General features: G+C 39.5%; 1 protein-coding gene across 4 annotated transcripts in view; it reads left to right on the top strand.

Annotated features, from left to right (window-relative positions):
• Window positions 1-27,094, top strand: part of ROBO1 (roundabout guidance receptor 1) — a 1,646,584-nt gene that overhangs the window by 1,434,832 nt on the left and 184,658 nt on the right. For all 4 annotated transcript variants that reach the window (XM_073617022.1, XM_073617020.1, XM_073617021.1 and 1 more), the window contains one exon: window positions 5,159-5,316. In XM_073617022.1, the coding sequence (XP_073473123.1) occupies window positions 5,159-5,316 (158 nt within the window). The remainder of the gene's footprint in view (window positions 1-5,158; window positions 5,317-27,094) is intronic.

Here is a 27,094-nt window from a genome sequence, read left to right on the forward strand (position 1 = left end):
GGGGCTTAAGGCTGGAAATGCACACATTTTAATTACAGAAAGTGACATATAGTTTTTGAAAGCAAAGAGAGGGGGAAAGTTTCCAATAGGAAGTGACTGCTCTGGGTGTCAACAAAATGGGGACCTCCAGCAAGAAAAAACAGGAGCAATGCTGGAGGCAATTTACAGCATACACTAATATTGGCAGTATAATTATTAATGTGGAATGTGTGTTCTTTTGTTAAAGAACATAAATTGTTATCAAACTGTTTAGGGCAAGTTCCACTTTAAAGAATATAGATCTAACCCCACTTTAAATAAAAATAATCATAAAATAATATATATTGACTCCTGCTTGCTGTAGCCTAATTACCAGTATTTTGCCAATATCTTACTCTTTAGAGTGGGAAAGTTAGAGGTCACCTGAAGTACGATAGTTGTTACTTCATGACCTCCCATTGTCTCTAGTATGGAGTGGTCTATGAATATGGGAGGGGGCACAGAGAAGAGCAGGAGTTCGCTTATCAGGAGCGAAACAATGGTGATCAGTTTCCCACCTGCCAAACGACTGTTTAACCGGCAGTGGGCAGCTGGTCAGCTACAGAGACACCCACAGACAAAAGGAAAAAAAAGTAATCTCAATTCTTTAGGTACTTTATGGTTGTCCAAGAACAGTCCAATTCTGCCTTCTTTCCAACACCCATTACAACATTTGGATAAGAGTCAGTCCTTCCTTGGGTATACATTAGTTGGTGAAATTTACAGCTTCTAACACAGGAAGTGAACATATTTTTAAGAATATTTGTTAGAAAATGTTGGAGAGACTAAGCCAACTCTTCCCTCTTTGTAAGCCGCAAGTGTGCTGCATCTCATCAATGGAGTACAATGGAGGGGGGCCAGTATGATCAGGGATTGGGAGATGTTTCCTTGCCTGTCATTCCCACCAAGACATCTGCCCATCTATGTACACACACTTAGAAAAGCCAAGCATTGGAGTTTTTACTTCCTAAATGTGCCTGGTTGTTGGAGTCATGAGAAGCCATTGACATTGGGGGTCATGTGATATGCTCCGGGCGGGTGCAGAGTTGTTTTGAAAGAAATCTCACATTAAATGTGTATTAAAAGTATTAATAGAAAGTTGTTATTTTTCTAGATGCCTAATAACCTTTAATTAGCAATATATTAACTTGTTTCACAGTGGTCTTTTGGGACCAGTAAGCAGCTGACACTGCAAAATGTTTTTTTTTCTAAATGTCAAACCCATTTCAGTGTTTTTCCAGGATGCCAGAGAGCAAATGGCATGTGCTATATCAATGGCATGACTTGTGAAAAATCAGGAGTGATGGCAAGCATTGCTAAATGGACTCGGCTGTATATTTATTTTACACAGAATAGTGGCACACCAGAGCGAGTCCTGCACCTGTGTTTACATTAGTCATCATGCTGCTCAAAATCACATAAAAGTAAATGTAGCTTTTAATCTTGCACACATAATATTTTCAACTTCTCAGAGAATATAATAAATTAAGGAAATGTTCATATGTGATATGTTCAGATATTGATCTTGGAGGACATGTCCAGCTCTAATAAAACCTAGTGCTATTTGCATAGGATAGCTCTGTAAGACCTGGTTCACGAAGTGTTTTAAGTGTACTGCCACCTGCCGAGTGAGTTTGGGTGTGAGAATAACTATGAATGTCAATTGGTTTAGTATATCCCAGCACTAAAAAAGACTATTTTGAACTTCATTGCTCAGTGTATAGCATTTGCTTTGCATTAAGCTATACTAAACATTGCCTGCACTGTCAGTCCTGCACTCTGTCTCTGTAGACCCATTGACCTGTATTCCACTTCTAAATACATACCAATAGACTACTAGAGCAATGAGGAATCCCACTAGAAGTAAGCAGACAAATCTTGGTCAAGGCCTAAAGGTCCACATCAGATTTACTGAGGGCTTTATAAAGGAAACCTCTGCCATTTCTGACCTCTGTCCAAGAATTTAATTTGTCTGGCTGTCGAAAACACCAATACTTTCTGAGTCACTGATCATGAACAAGCTTAAGGATTAGAAAGAATGATGTCAGAATTCTCAATTTGCTTGCTTGTTTAATGTCAATGTCTCAAAATGACTGGAGCCCATAGTATGATTTCACATACAAGCCAATAGCATTTTCAGGAGAGGTCAGCAGTGGCACCATTCATATTTTCTCTGAAAAGGTTTCCTTAAAAAGGTGCTGTAGCACTTTGGGTTATAAAATGTTACTTTTCAGACCAACTGCAATGAAGTATTTTAAAGCAGACCTTGCGTAAAGATGCAGTACTGTGGGTATAAGCCCCCCAAAATAGCTTAAATTGCAATTATTGATCATTATTGGTCATCTTATTGGTTGCTTAGGAAGACAATTTGAACTGCACAACCTTTCCACAAAGTCATCATCTGTTCAGATATCATTGGGATGGGAAATTTAATTTTATGGTGACAATATCTAATCATGGAAAAAGTCAACATGTGACTTTTCTGCATGCTGAATGATTTTGCAGCTAACAATGATGATATTGATCTAATTGGTGTACTCATTATTATTTATTTTTTAACGAATAAAGTAGATATTATACGTGTATAATTTTAGAATTTTTGAAGAACATCAGTATGCCTCATTTTGAATGGCCTTGTTCTAGAGATATACTGTTTTCGTAGAACTTCCTATGATAATTGATCACAAGTTAATGACTAATAATGATTTTCAAGTAAATTTTCCAAGATCACCACAACTAAAGCGCAACTTTGTTTCTGAATTCCACTATATTAGCGGTTAATTAATGAATGGCATAATGTAAATTGTCAGCAATCTGCAAGAATGAAATATGAGGCAAAATAGAACATATTTGGCAGCGCCAGTTGGCTTCCTCCCTCTCACTGTAATATATCATAGTGTACATGCATGGAATAATTTCATCAGAATTCTAATTAAACAGTTCTCGTAAATTACTTTCTCTGCATTGCTTCAAGGTGATTCTGTATACAAATGAGCTTTCTGCTCATCTTCTTTCTCCACTGGTGAATTTGGCTGAACAGAAAGCAAAATGGCTTCCTCTGCTTTTCTGATCTTAATGACCATTCACAAGGACTGGAGTTGGTCCACTAACCTACTCACCTTTATTTTTCAAAGCTGCATTAAAACAGCTTAAATTTGACCTATTGCCATAGGGAATATGGACTGTTCTGCATTTTAATAATTAGGGCCCTAATTTTCTCCCTCTGACATATGCTTATTTTTAGGGATTGTACAGATGCAGATTATTTGCATCTTTACAAGATGTCTACTAATTCACTGTATTGAAGACAAATAGTAAATGAGGACCTGATTTCCTTATTATCAATTCACGCTATAAATGGATACTGACTTTTTTAATATCTTTTATTGGTAGTGTCATCGTATTACTTAGCAATTAAGAGTTGAGTATACATTAAAGCTATATGCAGTATTAACTATACAGAATTTTACAGGAAACAGATAAGTTGGTCATGCTTATTAGAGAGTCTAATAGCCTGTTGACATTTGTGAAGGCACCTGTTAAAGTTCTTGTGAACCTCTATAACTAGTCAGGTGGTTTTGGCACTTTGACATTAGCTTGAGAATTTGACATTAGCTTGAGGGGGACTTGATGCTTGGTTAAATACTATATGTGCTGCGTTTTAATTACACATGTATGTAAAATGCTTTATCTGCTTGGTAGACACCTTGGACACTACACCAATCCCACTACTGTGTGTAGTACTTATATATAATTCTTCATGAGCACACCTTTCCTCTGAAGTTAATTTATAAATGAAATACAGTAATCACCAATAGCGATCCAAGTAATCCAGTTAAGGTTTTGGAACCTTAAAGTATTTGCCTTGATAGAGTAACCATAGACAGTACTCTAAATTTGATTTGATATTGATGCCTACTAGGTTTTTCAATACATTTATTTCTTTGCACATAAGGAAAGTGTGATGGTAAAGAGTATGTTATTGAGGCATCCATAGATAGAGGCTCCTATCCTTTTTATGATTACGGATCCTCAATAGATGGCCCATTAAGTCCCCTTCCTCTTCACCAGACTATTAAAATCATCATCATCACAAGTCCTTCACAAAATGTCAGTAGTTTGGCTTATATTATATTTTTATTTATGGATAGCTAGAAACAGAAAACATAAAGATAAATCATATTAATTTGAGCATAAAATAAATAAAGAATACACAATCTAGCTACAGCTAGTGAGATTTTCATTGTCGATTCGGTGCAATCAATACATGAAATCGAGGTCTAGCTAATGACAATGTTACATGTCACCTGCCACAAATCAATTTCTCTGCTTTGATTTCAGGTTCAATAATGCAGAGATTTTTCCTATACCCCCTCATTTGGTTCTCCTACTCCCTGCTAAAAACCATCAGACATTGTGCATTGACTTGTGCATCCATTTATTTTGAATTACATGTCTGTTACTCCTTCGTGGAAGCCCATCAAGTGCACCTTCAGATTAATCAGTCGCTCATACGTTTAAACATTTTCTTTTCCTATACTATAATAAACCAGTAATAACAAAACATTGGGGGTTATTTACGAAAGGCAAATCCACTTTGCACTGAAAGTGCACTTGGAAGTGCAGTCACTGTAGATCTGAGGGGAAGATCTGAAATGAGGGGAAGCTCTGCTGATTTTATCATACAATCATGTACAAGCCAAAATGCTGTTTTTTTTTTCCCCCTCTCGGATCTACAGCGACTGCACTTCCAAGTGCACTTTCAGTGCCATTTCAAGTGCACTTTGCACTTGTAGTTTGCACTTGTAGCGCAAAGTGGATTTGTCTTTTGTAAATAACCCCCAGTATGTCAGTTTAAATTATGAATAAATGGACATTGATACAAAAAACAAGTTTGTCCCAGGATTTCAACAGTGAACTTTAGCTATGATTATATCAGGGTTGTAATAACTGACCACAACTGTGTGTTGCATGTGGAAGATTAAAACGTGCCTTTTATCTTAAGGACATGCCAATTTTTGTTTCATACTTCAGCTACTAAATTAGAAACACACATAGATGGCAGTTATCTCAAAAATCTTAATTGTGCTGCTAGCAGAATGTTACAGCAATGCTAATATAATTTTTTTTTCCTCAACAGTTTTGAGAGATGACTTCAGACAAAACCCTTCAGATGTGATGGTAGCAGTAGGAGAACCAGCCGTCATGGAATGTCAGCCTCCTCGAGGTCATCCTGAGCCAACAATATCATGGAGAAAAGACGGGACGCCAATTAGCGACAAAGATGAAAGAATAACAGTAAGTAATATAGCCTGTATGCTTCGGTTTTATTGTCTCTAAGATTTTTTTTTTTTTTTTTAAAGGGTGAGTGTAATGCCTTCTTAAACATATATGCTCAATTACCCAGTGCTCTGCTAGAAAATTCCTGTGCAGTACATACTCCTGGAGTAAGCCTATACCTCCACCTGAATGTTTGAATGTTAGAAAATTCCTGTGCAGTACATACTCCTGGAGTAAGCCTATACCTCCACCTGAATGTTTGAATATTAGAAAATTCCTGTGCAGTACATACTCTTGGAGTAAGCCTATACCTCCACCTGAATGTTTGAATATTAGAAAATTCCTGTGCAGTACATACTCTTGGAGTAAGCCTATACCTCCACCTGAATGTTTGAATGTTAGAAAATTCCTGTGCAGTACATACTCTTGGAGTAAGCCTATACCTCCACCTGAATGTTTGAGGCGCCCTAAATGATGTAAGCTGGGTGCATAGTCACATAATATGTACAACCCCAATTCCAAAAAAGTTGAGACGCTGTGCAAAATATACATAAAAACAGAATGCGACCTGTAATGTCCTCTGTTTATACGCTTGTTATTACACTGACCTCCCCACAAGGAAGTAGCTTGTAACTGTTTTCATCACATGCTTTCTACCTTCTTAATTCAAAACTTAATCAAGAAAAGAAAAACAGAATGCAAAGATTTGCAAATCTTGTAACTCCATATTTTATTCACAATAGAACATAGAAAACATATCAAATGTTTAAAGGCAGAAAATAAGGTAATTTTGAAATTGATGGCATAAACACATCTTAGAAAGGTTGGGACAGAGCATACAGTTATAGCCATCGTTTTATAGAGGCAATATTACAAACTTGCTTACAGCTGTTTCAGGCTCTTTAGCCTTCATAAGTGAAAGATATGACTTTACTGGCTGTATGAAAAAAAAATCTTATTTAAATGCTTCTTGAAAATTAGAAAACACTAGTAGTCAAAAAGATGATTGAAAGCAAAATGAATGTCAAGCGTATGGTCTACATAAAAAACAAAACATGTTTTTAATAAATAAAGCTTTTAAAGTAAACCTATAGCAAGGCTAAAGAAATTCAAGTATCTACATATTCTTTACAGGCAGTAGATAAGCTGGATTCACCCTTTTGTTTGCACACTTTCATACATTTTACATGTGTTGTAATCATGTACAGTAAAAGCTTGGTTTGAGAGTAACTTGAGAGCATTTTGCAGACAAGCAACATTTTTAAATACATTTTGACTTGATATACAAGTGATGTCTTGATATACAAGTAGTGTCACATCACAACAGAGTATAAAACAGAACAAGGGCGCCTCTAATGCCTCGTTTCCACTGAGCGGATCGGTTCGGGTCGGTACAGTTTGAATGGCCTAGAATGGTCCGGTCTATTCTGGTGAGCGTTTCCACTGCAAGTGGGACCACAAGGGGCCATACAGGGTTTAGAAAAAAATGCCTCAGCATAGCACAGAAGAGGGCTTTCTGTCAGCCAATCAGTGGAATGTATCGTAGCTCCACCCTAACCGAACTGTTCCATTTTCTATGGCCCCACATCTGAAGCAGGACCCTGAATGGAACGGTTCGGTTCGGTTGTATGGGCCACTTTCATAATGGAAACACCCAAAATAGCGTACCGTACCGAACCGAACCGATCCGCTCAGTGGAAACGAGGCATAAGTGTAGCAATATGGTTACATTGAATGAAGGTACAACATTTAGCAACTCACATGGTTGATGATTAAAACAGGCACATGCAAGTATGCAGGTATCCAGGGTAAAGCTGTCAACATAGACCATCCATCTACGTCATCCCTTCCACACTGCGCTCCATTAAAGCTTCAAGCCTCGCTTTTAAATCGCTCTACTGCAGGGTAGTCTTCCCGGTCACGATTGCAGACTGACAGCAGTGAGAGACGGTGGTGCGGGGGATGGTCTATGTGGACAGCTTTACCCCGGATGCCTGCATACTTAGATGTGCCTCTTTTAATCATCAACCATGTGGGTTGCTAAATTTTGGACCTTCATTAAATATAACCATATTGCTACACTTAGAGGCTCCTCTCTTCTCTTTTATACTCTGTAGCTCCCTCTGGATTTTGCTTCTAATCCCCTTGCGGAGGCTTCCATTTGTGGATGGACATTTTATGGTTACACAATCACATTGCTATAATCTTTTTATATGAACTATAAACTGAAGGACGTATGAATAAATTATTGTGGAAGGAATCATTTGAGTTTCCATTATTTCTTATGGGAAAATTTGGATTACAAGCATGTTTCCGGAACAAATTATGCTCGCAATCCAAGGTTTTACTGTAATTTACTGCACTGCCATCCCAGATAGCAAGGATAACTTGCCACAAATTGGTGGACGTGTTAAATTGTAAGTCTGATAACTTGCTGCACATTTTCACTGGCAAGATGTACACTTGCAGAGCACTTGAAGCTTTTAGCTGACACTTTTCCAATTTTCAGCAAATTTCTGTGGCAAGTCTCTAGCAAGAGCAAAGTTGCAGTGGTGAGTCTACAGCAAGATAAACTGGCCACGCTAGGCACAAGAGCACAGCATGGTCCTTTTTTCTAGCTATGCTGGGAACCCAGTTTGCTCTCCTCCAGTGATCAGACTTGTCCTGACACCCCCCTGCCCCCCCCCCCCCCCCCCGCACATCCTTTCACAGGGAAGGTCAGTGTATTGCCGTTTCTCCTTTCCAAGCTCTTATGTAGTTTAGAACAGAGGGAATGTGATCACTTATAAAAAAAAGGGAAAAGGTATTTATAATGTTTTTATTTTTGTTTTATATCTATACACAAATGTTTAGTCTTTGTTTCTATTTTAACTGAATAGGTTGTTTTACAAGGTGGGGGTTTACAATCACTTTAACCAAACAACTGAACAATGAGATCTAAAGGTTTCAGTATGAAAATGTATGATAAGTTCACAATATTTAGAATAATATAATTCCCCCCCTATCCCAATCTCTGCATCAAAGGGTCAGCAGCATAGTTTTTCTCTGTAGAATTCATTGTATTTGCTGCCCAGTCTGTTCAGGTCCGACATAGAAATAAACAGCTGGGTTGCATTGTAGCTCAACATGAATCGAGTGGATGGTATATTTATAAAATGTGTCTGTAAAACCTAACCCTTTTTATTTTCTTGATCTGTTTGGTAACCGATTGAATGGTAAATCCACAAAATTTAAAGCTACAAATGATTAAAAAAAAGCATAGCATCATCTTTCACATTTTACAAAAAAAGAAATGGGATATATTGTGTTTTTTTTCTTCATTAAAATGTATTTTCTCCCCAAAAAATTGGGTTTGAAAAACTGCTGCACAAATGCCGTGTGACATAAAAAAATTGCAACAATTGCCATTTTATTCCCTAGGATCTCTGCTAAAAAAACAAATATCATGTTTGGAGGTTCTAAGTAATTTTCTAGCAAAAAATACTGATTTAAACTTGTAAAATTGTAAACAAAAAGTGCCAGAAAAAGCCTGGTCGACAAGTGGTTAAACTAATAAGCTTATTTATAAAGAAATTAAATAAAAATGTATCTCTTTTTTTGTTGCTTTTCTTTTTTTCACCCTTTGTACCTTTTTCGTCTTAAATAAAATGTCACAGTCATTTGATTTGCCTAACATTTCACTGCATTAAATTACTGCATATGCAGAAAAAAAAAAACTTTTATCTTAAGCAATTCATAAGCAGTTAGCAATAACTCCTCCCACAATAAACTATTTATAGGATTTATTAGACCACATCTGTACTATAAAGCCTCAAGTTCCCCAATGACTTACCATCAGATCATAGATAATTATTGTAATAAGTAGGTTGTGGAATCATGGGAGATTCCCACACGGTAGTTCACATGCTTACACTGTTATTTACTGCCACTTTTTTAATTTAAAATTGTCAATGTAATGGCATTGGATATCAGTTCACCAAGATGAGGGTAGCATTTTTATTCTACTATAAGACACAAATAATTAATTCTTGCATGAACTACAACTCTTTTTGAGGGAGTCTAGTACCCATCAGCTCTAGACTGTTGGGTTAAAAGACGAGATATCTATATTTGTAATGCATTTATGAATCAGTGCTCTGTTCAGCTGTTATGTGATATACTGTGTGTGTATATATATATATATATATATATATATATATATATATATATATATATATATATATATATATATATATATATATATATATCAGTAAAAGCCACAGGATTCCCCAAGTAGCACATATTCTAATTAAAATGATTGAGAAACTCCAAATCAGTGACTAGTCCCTTATCAGCAAAATGAAGTAATGCTGTTCGTAATTCCGAGACAGATGGTACAAGCAAAAAAGCACAGTATTAGAGTCTGAAATTTCCAAAGCATATGGATCAACATCTTGATGCACTGTTTCCGTATAATCAAAAATACTTATCAACAAATCAGCACACTTACACTTTTTCCAGTTTAATTGCATAATTTCCAGAATTGGTAATTGTTTGCTCAAATGAAGCATAGGAGATGATTATTGCCATAAATGCTGTGCTTACCTACAAATATCCCCTTAAAAGTTTTATCTTTAATATTTTTTTTGTTTGTTTTATTATTTGTATTTTTCAGTTTTGTTTTACTTTTTATTTTTATATTGTATTTGACTTTTTATTTTTTATTCTATTTTTTTATCACTTTAATTCCTCTTAAAAGGAATGTAAAAATGTAATAGAAATAAGGATGACAGGTCCTCTTTATGGAGAGATCTGGGGTCAAAAAGACCCCAGATCTCTTCTTTACCTATAAAAGCAAAAGCTAAAAAAAAAAAAATCTTTTGCTTTTAGAAAAAAAAAAATTACTTCCAGCCTGGACCGGAAGTGACATCATGACATCGCTCCAGTCCTCCAAGGCCATAGAAGCAATCTAAGAGTATCTACTCTCTATGATCGCCTATGGGGGGTTGCATTCTAGTGGCTCATTAGTACGTATTGCGATTAGCAAGTGGTTAACTCTAAATTGCGGGGTACTCCTCAGTGTAAAAGCCACATTTTTGTTTTGTGTTGTTTGATCCACCTACATTTTAAAGACACCAGTAACAAACTCATTTACACAAGAATATGAATTTTCAGTCCTAAAACGCACCTCCTTTTATCCTGCCCCTGCCCCCCTACCCCTGTTTAAATTGGATATATTTTTTATTTTACTTTTTTAAAACATTTATCATGCCTAGTCAAGAATGGCATCTGGGAACCCCTCCCCCCTTCCCTAATTCTCCTCATCCCAGGTCTTTGCGTCCCGACAGCCTTGTGGCACTTGTGCGCACGTGCAGGTTTCTCCATGCATGAGCAAAAACAGGTAGCAAGGAATTCACAAAACTTCCCCACCTTTGTACATAGGTGAGAAATATCCTGCACAGATATATATGAAAGGCTCTGCCAGGACTTGATGGCTGGGCAGAACCCTTTGGCATATTTGCGCTAGAAGGGGGCGGAGCCATAAAGAGTTTTTAACCCACAAGTGACTGAGAGAATATAAATTGATTCCCCATCCATGATAAACAACATGGTTGGAGGAATTTCCATTGTATCCAGGCTGGGTAAATTCTTAACATTGTCTGCATCTGGTAGAAGGCAGTCACTCACTGTATAGGCAATCATTTTCTACCTGTCACAGGCTATTACAGGGCCACCCATTGTTTTGAATTTTGGCCGACTTAAAAAGAATTAGGTGATATTAAAGCAGTCGATTGGGCGTTTTCTTTTTTCTACCCTGACACTTCAGCATGTATCAGGGTCAGAGATCACTGAAATTTTGACAGCTGCCATCTGTTAACTGCTTGAATTTACAGGGATAATTGACATGGAAGAAAGTGTCAGAAGTCTGGTGACTTCTGACCCACTCATACATGCTGAAGTGGCAGCCTGATGGTACCATCTACAGTATCTAGGCAGAAGACACTTGAGAGACAGTCCTATGGGAACACTATGGGAATTCACTGGATTGGCACCACAGCGTAAGCAAAGAGTGGAGGTCAATGGCATGATCCCAAGGTAACTGTCCAATGAAGAGAGAGCGGACGTGGGACCAAGCTGTGCTCTGTGTATGAATGGATACACAGAGAGCGGGTTGGGGCAAGTCTTCTTGAGTGCTCCCATAGTAAGAGGCTTGCTATTGAGGGCACTTGGCAGGGGGGAGGAGGCAGGACCACCATCAGGGGACCCAAAAAAAAGGAGCGTGGCTCCTCTGTGCAAAACCTTTGCACAGAGCAAGGTAAGTTTATCATATATATATGGTCAAAATGTAAAATCTTATAATAATTTCCACATTTTATTTCAGCTATTTCTAGTCTACTCTTAGTAATCTAAATTATATTGAAGTTTGTAAATTTACTTTGTGAAGATCCCCGCAAATTTACTTCCTTGAATTCTGTGCCACATATTCACTATGCCCTGTGGGTAGGTACTGCTGTGTCACACATATTACAGAGCCTGTTTACTAAACATCAGAGGTGTTAAGAGGAGGAGTTTCAGGGGGTGGAGTCAGTACAGGAATCACTGCTTGCGGGTAGCAAGGTACCATGGGATATGTAGTCCTTAGAAATTGAAAGTTATCAGTAGAGGAGAAGCTGCAAAGCATGCAGGGAGTCCAGGACATTGTGGAAAGAGATGGCCAGCAGACAGGAAGAACTAATTTTTCAAGTAAGCTTATAATGGATTGTCAAAAAAACCCCAAAAACTATTGTTTGCATTGCCATACCTCCCAACTTTCTGAGATGGGAATGACGGACACCTACTAGCAAAAGTATGTAGGCATAGGACACACCCACTACCATGCCCCCCTTAAAGAAGAATTGTACAAAAAACGATTGGCTAAATATGCAAGTGCTTAACCATTACTACTTCTTTCTATAGGAATTTGGAATTTACAATTGCAGCAGTTTAGAAATTGGATGAAAGGTTTAGCGCTGGGAAACACTTTTTGATACAACTATATAGATCAGACCATAATGAGGGACAAATGAGGAGGAAAGAGGGACAGAGGGACTTTGCTCCAAATCAGGGGCAGTACCTCAAAATCAGGGACAGTTGGGAGCTATCCTATTGCTATTACAATGCTATAATAAAATGAAAGTGTATGCTGTGACCGGAGAACTTCTTTAAGAACACAGCACAAACATTTAAAAACACACTTCAAACCACGTTAGTGTGTTACACTGTGATCGGACCATAAAAATGGCTTGGCCACATGAAACAGAAGAAGTAGGCCCATGGCAGAGAAAGTGTTAAAAATGTTGAAAAGAACCATTAAGATTAATTTTGTGATAATGTGGGATAGTTGGCAGACATTCTATAGGCAAAAAAAAATCACTGATAAAATAAAAAATTCCTTTGAAAGGTATGTAAATAAACATGTCCAGCCTTCATTTTCTCTAATGTGGTTTAGCGTCTCTGCAGTAATGAGGTTAAAAAGTGTTTTTCTCCCACCTGCTAGAACAAAGGCACAACCCAGATCAAAGGCAAATATGCCACGCACAACACCTGTAATGTTGGAAGAATGTAATCATCGGCTCAGTGTTCTAGTAAAAATCTGATTTAATTCCTACAAATAATGGCCTTCCATCCTTTCCTTTGTTATAATGGACTTCTCCATTATTCCATAATCTTGTTTGACACCATGGGACATATTAACTAAGCGATAAGGCCCGGAGACAGCAATCAACAGCTAGGAAGGGTTAAACAAATAGGGCCAAAAGATAACCGATTACAGACTGATTAATAAACTGGAAAGTCCCTTGGTGGCAGAACAAGCTCAGGCAATACATTGTGGGGAAGATTTATACTTTGTTGAACCAAAGCTTGCAAAACGCACATTCTTCACGTGTGGGGTTCAAAATATGCTAAGACAATTTCACTTCTCCCTGGAAAGCTTCCATGATGTCTGAAAGCATATCCAATCTTTACTGAAATTTTATCCAATTTGTACTAAAATCGTCTGTTTCAGGTGATCGCTGGCAAAACAGAATACAAACATAGTGAATTGCAACACCTATACCTATAACAACTTTATAATAGCTACATGGTGGATTCTAACACCTACATCTATTATAATGAGTACATAGAGCATTATAACACCTATACCTATAACACCTATTATATTACCTATATTACCTATACCCATGACTTAACATGCACCACTTGTCCTATACCTATACCTATGCAACACCTATACCTATAACACCTATTACCTACAGTATACCCACGAGTGGATTATAACACCTACACCTATTATAATAAGTACATGGTGCATTATAACACCTACACCTATGTAGGGGTCGTGCATCCTTATAGGGCAGCCAGAGCAGTATGAAAACTCCTCCTACAAGCTTTAACCAGGCACTGATAGAAATCATAAAACTGCTATATACTGCTGATGAGAAAAAGGTATTTAGCAGTTTATATTTACTAAAATAATTGCATTTCCATGTTCTGTGTACTATGGGAGACCAGATATAGTGAATGCAGGGTCCTGGGTTTAGTAACACTTTAATACCGCTTCAACCTGAATGTCAACTTTAATGTGAACCTTTCAGTAACTTCATTAGCCTACATGAAAACATTCCTAACATGTCCTACATACAGACATACAGCAAAAATACAATTGAAAAAAATAAATATCCCAGATAGCAAACAATTGTGCTGCAAGATTGAAAATGACTTGCTAAGCTATTGCTAGACTTGCCAGGCTTCACATGTTTGTTGCACAATTGCAGCAAGTCCGCATTGCATGACTCCAGATCAACTTTCTTTGCAAATATTGTGCAAGTCTGCTGCAAGTTCTGGTTCAGATATGTTGTGCAATAGTCATCCCACCACAGGGGTCACTGTGACTGAATTTACATGCTGTAGACTTGCAGAGCTCTTGCTGTAGACTCACCAGTGCAACTTTGCTCTTGCTAGAGACTTGCCACGCAAATTTGCTACAAATTGGAAAAGTGTCAACTAGAACTTGTACTTCAAGTGCTCTGTAAGTGAACAACTTGCCAGTGAAAATGTGCAGCAAGTTAACAGACTTATGCCACGTACACACGATCATTCCGTACACACGATTGGACATTCTGACAACAAAATCCTGGATTTATTTCTGAAGGATGTTGGCTCAAACTTGTCTTGCATACACACGGTCGCACGAATGTTGTCGGAAATTCCGAACGTCAAGGACGCGGTGATATACAACACGTACAACAAGCCAAGAAAAATGAAGTTCAATAGCCAGTGTGCGTCTTCTGCTTGATTCCAAACATGCGTGGAATTTTATGCGTTGGAATTGTGTACACATGCTCAGAATTTCTGACAACGGATTTTGTTGTCGGAAAATTTGAAAACCAGCTCTCAAATTTTTGTTGTCGGAAATTCCGACAACAAATGTCTGATGGAGCCTACACGCGGTCGGAATTTCCGACAACAAGCTCACATCGAACATTTGTTGTCGAAAATTCCGACCGTGCGTACGCGGCATTACATTTCAACACTGCCACAAATTTGTGGCAAGTTAACTTTGCTATCATTTTAAAACAGGCATTGAACTCCAGACAAGTGACTTTAATTAAGCTGAGATGATGTAATCGGTCTGATGCTGGAGGGAAGAAATCTTTCCTCTGTTGTCGCTTCTACAGGGACTGTATAATGTAACTTTGCAGCAAGTCACAAGATAAAAAGGCAACAGCAGGGAGCTGATCTGTGTCAAACATTTGTGGGAAAGGAACTGTCCAGGCACCTGGATTTCCACGACTGTGTCTGAGCCAGCATCCCAGTCCAGGAAAGATCAGGAGTAGGCAACCTCAACACTCCATTTGTGGTGAATCTACGTATCTCTTCATGCCTCTGCCTCTTGGAGTCATGTCTGTGGTTGTTACAGTCTCACAATGCCCTATGGGATTTGTAGTTTCACCACAGCTTAGAATGCCTACCTTACCTTTGAAGTAGATGCTGAACATAGATAGTTCCTCAACAAAAATGGCACCATCCTTGTAGAGCGAGAAGCAGATGAAGGCATTGTCAGAGCATGGTTAGGCTTACACATGCACATAGTATGAAAAAATATCTGATGGTGGGTCCACATTTTAATTAAACCCCTTTGATGACCGCCTAACTGTAAATGTACGTTACATTACTTTGACATTAAATACCGGGGTTATGGCAGCAGCTAGCTGTATCTTTTTTTTTCAGTCAGGCGGTCGGCCTTCATATAAAAGTGATCAATGCCCGAGTTTACCGGAGCCGAGTTTACCGGAGACGTCGGTAAGCCTGGAGAGGATCCAATTCCTCAGATACCTGGGCAGGAAGCCGAATGAGGGCAAGATAGCCCCCACTCAGCTCTATGCCCTTGGAGGACCGGAGCAAAGACTAACGTCACTTCCGCCTCTTGAGCTTAAAGGGATTTTTTTTTCTTCTTAAAGTCAAATGACATATTTTTATTTTTTTTTTTCTTTTAAAGGTAAACGAGAGGTCTGGGGTCTTTTTGACCCCAGATCTCTCAAGAAAGAGGACCTGCCATGCTTATTTCTATTACAAGGGATGTTTACATTTCTTGTAATAGGAATGAAAGTGATAAAAAAAAAAAATTAAAGGGACAGTGTAAAAATAAAAAATAAAATTAATAATAAAAAAAAATATTTAAAGAGCCCTATCCCTCCAAGCTTGTGCGCAGAAGCGAACACATACATAAGTCGCGCCCACATATGTAAACGGTGTTCAAACCAAACAGGTGAGGTATCGCCGCAATTGTTAGAGCGAGAGCAATAATTCTAGTGCAAGAACTCCCTGTAATGCCCCGTACACACAGTCGGACATTGATCGGACATTCCGACAACAAAATCCATGGATTTTTTCTGACGGATGTTGGCTCAAACTTGTCTTGCATACACACGGTCACACAAAGTTGTCAGAAAATCCGATCGTTCTAAACGCGGTGACGTAAAACGCGTACGTCTGGACTATAAACGGGGCAGTAGCCAATAGCTTTCGTCTCTTAATTTATTCTAAGCATGCATGGCACTTTGTGCGTCGGATTTGTGTACACACGATCGGAATTTTCGACAACGGATTTTGTTGTCGGAAAATTTTATCTCCTGCTCTCAAACTTTGTGTGTCGGAAAATCCGCTGGAAAATGTCCGATGGAGCCTACACACGGTCGGAATTTCCGACAACACGCTCCGATCGCACATTTTCCGTCGGAAAATATGACCGTGTGTACGGGGCATAACTCTAAACAGGTAACCTGGAAACATTTTTAAAGTGTCGCCCATGGAGATTTTTAAGTACCGTAGTTTGTCGCCATTCCACAAGCGTGCTCAATTTTAAAGCGTGAACTATTTACTCAGCATCTTTCAAATTATACAAAAAAATTGGGCTAACTTTACTGTTTTTTTTTTTTTTTTCAATTCATCAAAGTGCATTTTTTCACAAAAAATTGCATTTGAAAGACTGCTGCGCAAATACAGTGTGAAATAAAATGTTGCAACGACCGTCATTTTATTTTCTAGGGTCTCTGCTAATAAAAAATATATAATATTTGGGGGTTCTAAGTAATTTTTTAGCAAAAAATACAAATTTTTTACTTGTAAACAACAACAAGGGCCAATTCACACTATATGCGGTGACAGACGTTTTACCCCATGATAAAACGTCTGTCACCTCTGGGACACACAAGAAACAATTGTTTCCTGTGTGTCCCATTCACACTGCAACGCAGCTTAGACATGCTGCATTTTATCGCAGTGCACAGGCAGTGAATGAAGTGTACATTCTGTACACTTTAAATAAAGCTTGTACAAATCTAAAAAGGGATGGTGCTGTGCAATGATACATGCCCCCTAGCCAGCCAGCAATGCAGAGCACTGAATCGCTCCGGTTGCACTGCGATTTCATTGAAGGCATGTGTGAATTTGCTCTAAATATAGAGGTTGCCGTTGTTGACCTCCATTGTTGCCTCCATCTGAAAATGCTAGTTTGCTGATTGTCACTGGCTTTATGACACAATACTTTATGACACTGACCTGGACCAGATACCTAGATCAGGAAAATCACAAGTAAAGTCAGATCTGCTGATGAGCATAATACATAAGTCAGTGCGTCTGAACATCCAAATAATATTTCTTATGTGCCTTCTGTTCCAATAAGGTGCGCTAAGGAATGCATGTGTCAACATTTTACCTAAAAAAAAAATGTGTTCCCAATCTGCCTAAAGTAAAAAAATGAAAAGTTAGACAAGTAATATGCTTCCATTCAGCCAATCATTGGTTAAGATAACAGATGTGGTCATACAAGTACGATTACACATCAGACTGTATAGCGTATGGGACTGTTGTGTCTTAACATATGGGCACATCACTCAAAATAAATGGTGCATGTTATTACAGGCATTTATATAGCGCCAGCAATTTACATACTGTACATGCACATCAGTGCCTGCCCTCAAGGAGCTTACAATCTACCGTCCCAATCTCACATACATACTAGGGCTAATTTAGACAGGAGACAATTAACCTACCAGCATGTGTTTGGAGTGTGGGAAGAAAGCCACGCAAGCACAGGGAGAACATGCAAACTCCATGCAGGTGGTGTCTTGGCTCAGGTTCAAACCTAGGACCCCAGTGCTGCAAGGCAAAAGTGCTAAATACTGAGCTGCTGTGCTATCCTAACGTGCAGTTTGTACTTGCTTTGTGTACTGGTCCAAATCATTTGGTAGAGGGGGGATTATGGTGTGGGGTTGTTTTTTAGAGGTTGGGATTGGCCCCTTAGTTCCAGTGAAGGGAACTCTTAAGGCGTCAGTATACCAAGACATTTTGGACAATTTCATGCTCCCAACTTTTGTGGGAACAGTTTGGGGATGGCCCCTTCCTTTTCCAACATGACTTCACACCAGTGCACAAAGCAAGGTCCATAAAGACATGGATGAGGGAGTTTGGGGTGGAGAAACTTGACTGGCCTGCACAGAGTCCTGACCTCAACCCGATAGAACACCTTTGGGATGAATTAGATCAGAGACTGTGAGCCAGGACTTCTTATCCACATCAGTGCCTGACCTCACAAATGCACTTCTGGAAGAATGGTCAAACATTCCCATAGACACACTCCTAAATCTTGTGGACAGCTTTCCCAGAAGAGTTGAAGCTGTTATAGCTGCAAAGGGTGGGCCAACTCAATATTGAACCCTACAGACAAAGACTGGAATGCCATTAAAAGAGAAGACAGGTATTTTTTTTAGATTCATACATACCTAGGTGGATGCAGCATCGGTCCAATGCTGTATCTGTCCCCCGAGGCCTCTAACACTGAGAACCGAGCGATCGAACACCGCTGATCGCTCGGTTCTCACGGCTCTCTGCTTTGCCACCTCCCCACTCGCTGGAGCTCTGGCCTGTGGAGGGGGAGGGAGCGGCCTGTTCAGGCTCTCAGGTCCTGAGCCGGTCCAGGGATCTGGGTGGATCCCGACTCGTGATGATGCCCGAGCCTGGACCGACTCTGTGACAGCCACAGGAGTGCACAACGAACTGCACTCCTGTGATCCACAGGAGAAGTACAGCCAAATGAGCTTTGGCTGTACTTCTCCTTTAAAGTTCATGTGCATGTAAAGGCAGGTGTCCCAATACTTTTGGTAATTTAGTGTATTTTTAATCTGCTCCAGTCTAGTCACCTGATTCCGCAGCTCCAGCTCTTGTGTCAGTGAGCGCCTGCTGCAGGGGAGAGAAGGGAGGGCAGACAATGGCTGGACCATGGGAGCCTATGAGTGATGCCATGGCTCCTAAATTTCACAGCTATTGTCGAGCGCTCCTTTACATAGAGCTGCAGGATCACATGACTGGACCGCATGCGTTGTGTGGGCGTTTGCAGTGCAGCCTTATTCACTTTAATAGGTAGTGCCTACCAAGGGTGACATAAATGTTGCCCCAGCCACGGAGCCCAGCATCACAGCTGCAGCATGTGTACACCCTTGGCCACTCCCTTCCCAGCTAATGATGAGCAGTTGAGGGATGGTAAAAACGTGGCTCTAGCACAGGGTTTTACAGCCCCCCAGTTGCAGGTGTAAATAAGCTCTTAGAAACAATGTCATGAAAAATTGATTATAGTGCCATTAAGTAGTGGATGTGTATGGGTTTTTGGAGAATAAAGATATTGTTTAGTGCCACTTTAAGGGCTCTTTTTATAATTAATCCTCTGTGCGAATGCCTCAGCGTTCACAAAGCCATTGCAAATGATCCTCATAATGTATCTAACATGTGTATTTCTTATGATTGACAGCTCCATCTAGTGGACATAATGTGGTATTTTCCTGAAATACGTCAATCATAAAAATACCGCATTTTGGCCACTAGATAGAGCTGACGATCATAGGAAAGACACATATTCTAACACAAATTAAACACAACACTGTGTGAATGCTGAGATACTTAGCTATTTTTTTTTAAATGAATAAACCTCTAAATGTCGCCTAATATTACAGTTAATAAATATACAGTAATTAAAAAAAAGAGGAAACAACACAGACTAATGCTGAACAGTCTTAAATGTCATATTTGGTCATTTGTAACACTCTGCTGGACTCTTGGGCCCCTTTATCTAAGATGAAAAGAAGCTTATCTAGAGAATATGCCATAATATGATGCTAAAACAAATGAACTCGTAACATTTTTTACTCATCATAAAAAAAAGGACTGCCCTTTGCTGTAAACCATCTCATTCTCTGTGCTAGGTGGCTGTTTAACTTTGAGTTTGTTCCCCTTTGCAGACCCCATTTTGCAGGCAGTTGGTTCCACCAGCGAAAGCTTCACACATGGGTGAATTATTTGATCTCGCCCTGTGATATCTGTGCCATGCTAATGGCTCCAGCGGTGCTTTGCATCCGACGCCATTTGAATTGGATCACAACCTGTACAAAGCCATAACCAGCTTTAGAAGAATCTGCCGGGCCCTCTTCAAACTCGCTTCTCTCTTATCCTCTGCTCTCACCTTCTGATATGTCACTGGCTTATCTCCAGGACAAAGCCTATTAACATTTGAATAACTTTCATTATGGACTACAGCGAGAGATAGCATGAGCAGTTTAGCGGAGACAAAGACAAGATAGAAGAGTTTTAGCTCTTTGCAAGTGCAGTGAACTTTGAAACCTTTTTTTTTTTTTTTTTTTGCACTATGAAGTAATGAATGTTTTGAAAAGTTAGCAGTCTAAGAAGTCCCCGCAAACAGTGTTTATCACAGCGCTGGCATGGGTGGCTTTTTTTTTTTTTTTTATTATTATTTCTTTCAGATGTGAAAGGGAGCCTGTCATAATAGATATAGGAGTAGCCACTGTTGATTTATTTTGCAAGTTCCAGGATTTTCACCTCTATCCATTAGCTTTATGAATTAGACAGCTGAAGCTAAGCCTAACCCAAGCCAGCCCATAAACTGCATTTTGTTTTGCCAGTGAACACAGTGATGTAAAATCCAACAGGTTGGTTGCACCCAGGTTGATTAATCAATAAACTTGGGTACATTCAGCCTGCCCATACATGGTTCAAATCTCAAACTGTCTATTCAATCCGTCTGTGGCTGGCTTAAAAGGTAAGAAGTATATATATATATTTTTTTAATTTCAGGTATAGTTGGAACAAATAAATATGTAGCAGCCTCCATTTTAAGTGTGCTAGTGTATAGATTTTTGTTGTTAGAGTAGGTTCAATTTGTGCAGGTGTTCTGTCAGAATCGGCGACCCATCAGAATAGATAACGAAAGTGATGTTCCGTCACTACAACGCGATAGCTATCTTGCTACACCCCACACTCGTCCGCAGTAAGCCTGCAGTCAGAAGGCGGCAGCGGACATCTTTTTACACCCAGTCAAGTCTTGCATTGCACACTTATTTTTACACGTAAACTGAGCTTATATAGTGAAATACTGTATTTTTAAATCTATGACACTGTTTTGATGTTGAATTGTAAAATCAGCAGAAAGCCTGCTGATCTCAAAGGTTTGCAAATCTGACAGAACACCACTGCCTTTTAAATTTAACATCAAAACAGTCTGGCGGATTTCAAAGTACTGTATTCCATTATATAAGCTCAGTTTACTGGTAAAAAGAAGTGTGAAATGCAGGATTTGATTGGGTGTAAAAAGATGTCCGCTGCTGCCTTCTTACTGCAGGCTTACTGCGGCCGAGTGCGGGGTGTAGCAAGATGGCCATCGCAGTGTAGTGACGGAAAGTCACTTCCGTTACTTATTCTGATGTTTCGACGATTCTGACAGAACACAGGCTTGGCTGGCAGCCAAGCCTCTCTGTTTTTTCCTGGGTTGGGCAAAGATCCAGGGAGGGCTGGGTGACTCACAGGCAGCAGTAAGGTGGAGCTCACAGGCTCACAGGCAGCAGTAAGGTGGAGCTGTCTGGTGTATTCATGAGGGCCCTGACCAATCCCCAACAGATGGATTGGCAAGGGGCAGGCCCTCAAATACTCAGGGTCAGCTCAGCTGGGGGTAGTTCAGGTAGAAGTGGAGTTCAGGTTGAAGATGGAGACGGAGTGTTAGGCTGTGGGTGGTCCTTGAGGGAGCCCAAAAACTGGGGGGGGAGTGACCTTGGGCCAGAGCTTGGGTGCAGAAGGGAGCCTGTTTAAGAGACACAGAGGTGTCCTGACCAGGAGGCACAGAAACAAGGTTGAGGATAGCAGGAGAACACTGCCGGGTAACTCTCCAGGAAGGAAGACAGCCAGGAGGGCTGGTGAGTGTTACAGTCAGAGGACTGAGAGGCATGCCTGAGAGGACTGGGTGCAAACAGTCTACGATGGATGCAGAGTCAGTCTGGGAGGACTGTGGAGTCTTAGCCAGGAGAGCTAGTGAAAGGGGCAGCTGCAGCCAGACTGGCTGGCAATGCCTGAAGAGGTAGTACTGGGAGCAGTAGCCACAGGTGTAGGACAGCTGAGCACTGGGACTTCTTTTTGCTACGCAACCAAAGGGGCCCATGGTCCCTGCCTGTAATGGGCATTTGCTACCGGTCTAATTGAGCTTTTATTAAACCATCCAAACAGTGTCAGCTGGTCCTGGGTGTTGTAGTTCCACACGCAAGTGTGCTGGAGGAGTTGAAGGAGATCTGAAAGCAAGAAGTGTATATACCGTGTGTATATCGTTTGTGTCCCCGAAGAGTTATGAGTTTCATCAAGTGGGCATCTCATAATACCTTCAACCCTATCCAAGTTCAATTCCCCTAATAAAGTACAAAAACAAAGCTGCAAGTATTGTTTTCTGACTACAGTGTGCTGTGAAAAATCCAGGTGCCTGACTGTGCAGGGTGGGAGATATTTCATTCACCAGCAGGTCCTGGGGGGTAGCGCTACAAATATATAATGGGGTTTTCTCAAATGTGACTACAAAAGTGGAAATACCCTTTAAAGTATATTTACACCTTTACATGTGTATATGTTTGCTATGTGTTTTATGTTCAGCACACCATAAAAAAATAAAAATAAAATATATCTTACATTTAGATCACTTCCTCTCCTCCTATAGTCCTGTGCCACCATTTTGACATAGGGCTCATCAACGACCAGCTTCATGCAACGTGCTTTTTAAAGCTAGCCCACTGCTTCCATTAACACCAAAAAGAAAGAATGGACTTTTTCCTGAGATGTTGCCCTTTTTTTTCTACACAGATCTCATATGTTACCTATTCACTTAAAGGCATTGGTCCCAGGGGCAGCTGTGAGGTTATCAGTGATTCAATCAGCCAGGAGTGGGATTATATTTAATGTGAGGAACAAAATTGTATTTAGCAATTACTGTAAAATGTTTTATTAACATCATGCATAGATGTTAGTACCAGGGATTTTTAGTGTTGGGGGAAAGGTATGTTTTAGACCATGGTCACCTGATGTACTAGGTTCCCAGTTAGTTTTCAGTTGTCCACATAGCTGGTGATGTGGACATTTCCTATTGACCATCTGTCTATCAGATCCCCCTCACAGGACCTGAAGACTCCCACAACAAGATGATGATGCCATGATGAGAAGAATGAGCTATACTGTAGCACTAGCTTATTGGCCCTCACTAGTGGAAGAGGCACCTTCGAGTGACATTTTACATTAGACTCAAGAAAGAAAAGTTCTAACATCTTCATGGGCCCATTGGCGGCTGGGAACCCTAGACAGATGCTCAGAATCATACTTGCTTGGTTAGTACCTTAATGAAGAACAAAAAGCCCCAGGAAAGCAGAAATGTACCTGCCTTTCTCAACCTTTTTACCCCAGAGGAACCCTTAAATAATTATCAGGTCTCAGGGAACCCCTGCTTAAACTATATATTTTAAGTTCATTGTACAGTACATTAGTAAGATCATTAAGTTGCAGATTAATAAAATAATAAAAAATGTTAAATATGTAGACTATTTAACACCCAAGGCTGATCACTTTAACTTCCCTTGTTCTCTTAGATATGAGGATCATTGGAGAAAAGCCTCCTTGACTGGTGTTCAGAAGGGATGAGCACAGGTTGGGTTCCGACCAGCCTGGAAAAAAAGCTGTCATTCCCGCCCACTGCCAAACAATCAAATGTGGCCAGGGCATTCTCTGCCCTACAGCTGCACATAGTAGAGGGCAGGGATGCTTGTAACATCACTGACCTAACACGGCCATGTGGTGCACCATTAGATGTTAGGTCAATCAGCCACTACTAAAGCCACTACTACTTAACCCCTAGTAACCTCTGGAGGAACCCTAGGATTACAAGGAGCCCTGATTTGGAACACCATATATATTTGAATGTTGCATTTTGTAGTTTGACAGAAGTGTAGCTTTAAATACATTTTCTAATTCTGTTTTTAATAAAATATTGCTTAATTCAGTTAGTTGTTCCCGTGTCCTTCATAAAGTTTATTTAGGAATGCATTTTAATGATTAAAACACATCTTTCCATTGAATTGAACTGCTTTTTATAAAAAACATCTTTCAAGCTATTTTTATAAGTGGACAGCTTTAATGTTCTACATGAAAAATTCCTATCAACAATGTGTGATGTTTCAAAACTGCAAGAACGAGGACACTCATTGTGAATGGGTTTCACGCAGTTCAAGATAAAATGTAAACAGAGTGGATTTTATCAAATGCTGGGAACAGATGGAACCACCGATATGTACTGATTTCTGAAATGGTGAATTTTTTTCTTTTGAAGTGCTGCTTAGGGGGATGCCGCAGAAGCTTGTTGCAGAACGTGTTCCTTTTGTTACTCAGTTTCTGATTCTTCTAGTTTGGAACCTTACTACTTTGTCCAGCAAATGTATCACATTCAATTGGATGTAACAGTTCTTACTATTAAAGTACTGTAAAAATATGTTATATGTTATATGTTATATGTTCTGAATGGGGGGTGAAATTCAGACCCTAGATTGAGTCAGATTGTTCTCCCCCAAAGAGCCTCCGAGAGGTATAGAAGGGGTGCATGATTTAGCTCACCATTGTCCAACTCTAGTTGAAATATTAGTAAGTGAAGTACATTTTTATATAAAGTAATTTGATGCCTATTTCCATGGAAAGTAAATTCCTCCCTTGTAGAGGGGCTGCCCCCCCACTGCAATATTTAATTGCTTGTTTATGTCTAGGGTACCAGAAAAAGCAGTTTTACGTACCTGATTCTTCGCTTTCCCAGCTGCTGGTGCTTTCACATACTCCCCTACACTCCGGCTTGTGAACTATCCCTTGGTGTCCTCATGTCCAATGGGCTATAGGCTTTGCCTCATACTTGGTGATGTCAGAGGACCTGCAACTGCTGAAGTTTAGGGGAGAAGAGGCTGCAGAAAGCAGGCTAGTAGAGGGAGCCTGAAGGAGCAGGCATAAGGTAAAATTAAGGTTTTTTTAAGGTGCCCAGACCTAAACAAGCATTTAGCCCTTGAAGTGCTGAGGCAGCTCTATGGCAAGAGAAGATTTTTGATTTCCATGGCGTTCAGCTTAAATTTACAAAGAAAATGTGCCATGTGCAGAAACCCAATATAACATTTTCACTCCCTGCAGTCAGATCAGTAAAAGATCAGTGTTGGCTGGTTCTACTACCAATGTATAGGGACTTTATGATGGGCTTTGGGCTTGTGTCGATGGCATCAGTTTGACATGAGTTTAGGACACATCTTAGATAATTCTGAATCCAGGTGCATTTGACCAGCGTTTGACCTCTTTTTGACTTGCATTTCAGCTTAAAGTGGACTTTGTATTCCCATAGACTTGTATGGGTATGCAATAACTAACTGGCATTAAGTATAGTGGTCAGAAAACTGACTGTTACTATTACTTCGGAGAACAGGGCACAGTCTACTAGTAGTCAATGTAGCCACTATCATTCACAAATAGCATTCCTACTTTATGCTTTAGCTAGGAGTGGGCAAATTATTTCCAGTTTTACTGTATAGTATGTGTGATAACATTTTTCATTGAATGGACACACATGTGTGTTATTAGTTCATGGGTGATACCAGTGAATGATGCGAGTGTGGGCTTCAGAACGTCAGTGAGGTGGCCCATAGGAAGTGGCAAGATGTGGCTGGAAAATAGTCAACTTGTACATTTCTAGGACTTTGCTATAAATGATTATTTATTGCAATGTGTTGTTTTGGACACCAGGCAGATGTGTTCATTAGAAAAACAAGCAAGCTTTAGTACTACTTTAAGATTTCTAGTTATGACTATAACTGTGATTGTAAGGATCAGATACAAAAGCTTTTGTGAATTACGGGTCTACTTTATCATTAATATTCCCATAAAGAAACCTCTAAAAGACACTTAATCAGACTGAAGGCGCGGTTCCCATTTGCTTATTATGAACTGTGTGCTGATTAAACAGTCCTCCTGTGTTTGGATTAAGGAGAAAGGTTTTTGATGAGAATGTTAATATGACTTTGGTCAGGCAGAAGTTTCTTTACCGCTCCGCACAGATAAATGATGTGTGCCGCAGACAATCTGCTTCAGTTGCTTGAGGACGATAACCTCCGAGGTGTACGAATACCATTGTGGTGAATGATTCTTGAAAGACTTCCTGTATATCAAATCATTTAAATCAACTGACACGCTTAGGGGCACAGAAACATCGACATGCCAGACAGCAAGTTCAGTGTGAGTTCATCTACTACTGATCATGAGATGGTGAACTTCAAAGCCGGCTCTTCACAGTAGTTTACATTTAAACAGGAGACACTTTTTTATTTAATCCATGTAGCTGTAAAATGTCCACGTGTTATCGTTTACCTTTTTGAAGAAGAATTTTACTAAGCACAATATGAAATGGCCATATAATAAAACACTGCTACTATTAAAAAAAAAAAAACTTCTCTGATGAAAAAGGTTTGCTGGTTATGGTGTCCTCATTCCATTAACTCTCAGAAAGGTGTGTACAAATGTTGATTTTTAAATCCACTCCTTAAAATGACATGGTTGGTAAGGTAAGGAAAAACATTATTAGCTGTAATGTCACTTAGGGGGTCTATTTGTAAAACATTTGCTGTATGAAAATGACAAATAATCACATAGCTGCAACAAAAAAATCACATTACTTTGTTTAATGTGATTATTTCCTACGATCGTCTAGTGGTCATAATGCAATATTTTACCTAAAATACCTCAATCAGCAAAATAATGCATTATGGCCACTAGGTGGCACTGATGAACATAGGAAAGAATCATATTAGATAAAGTACAGTGATTTTTCACTGTGGCTGTGTGAATGTTTGTCAAAAAAATCACATTACTTTGTTTAAAGTGATAATTT

This window comes from Aquarana catesbeiana, linkage group LG02, assembly GCF_042186555.1.
Source record: "Aquarana catesbeiana isolate 2022-GZ linkage group LG02, ASM4218655v1, whole genome shotgun sequence".
Lineage (NCBI taxonomy): Eukaryota > Metazoa > Chordata > Amphibia > Anura > Ranidae > Aquarana > Aquarana catesbeiana.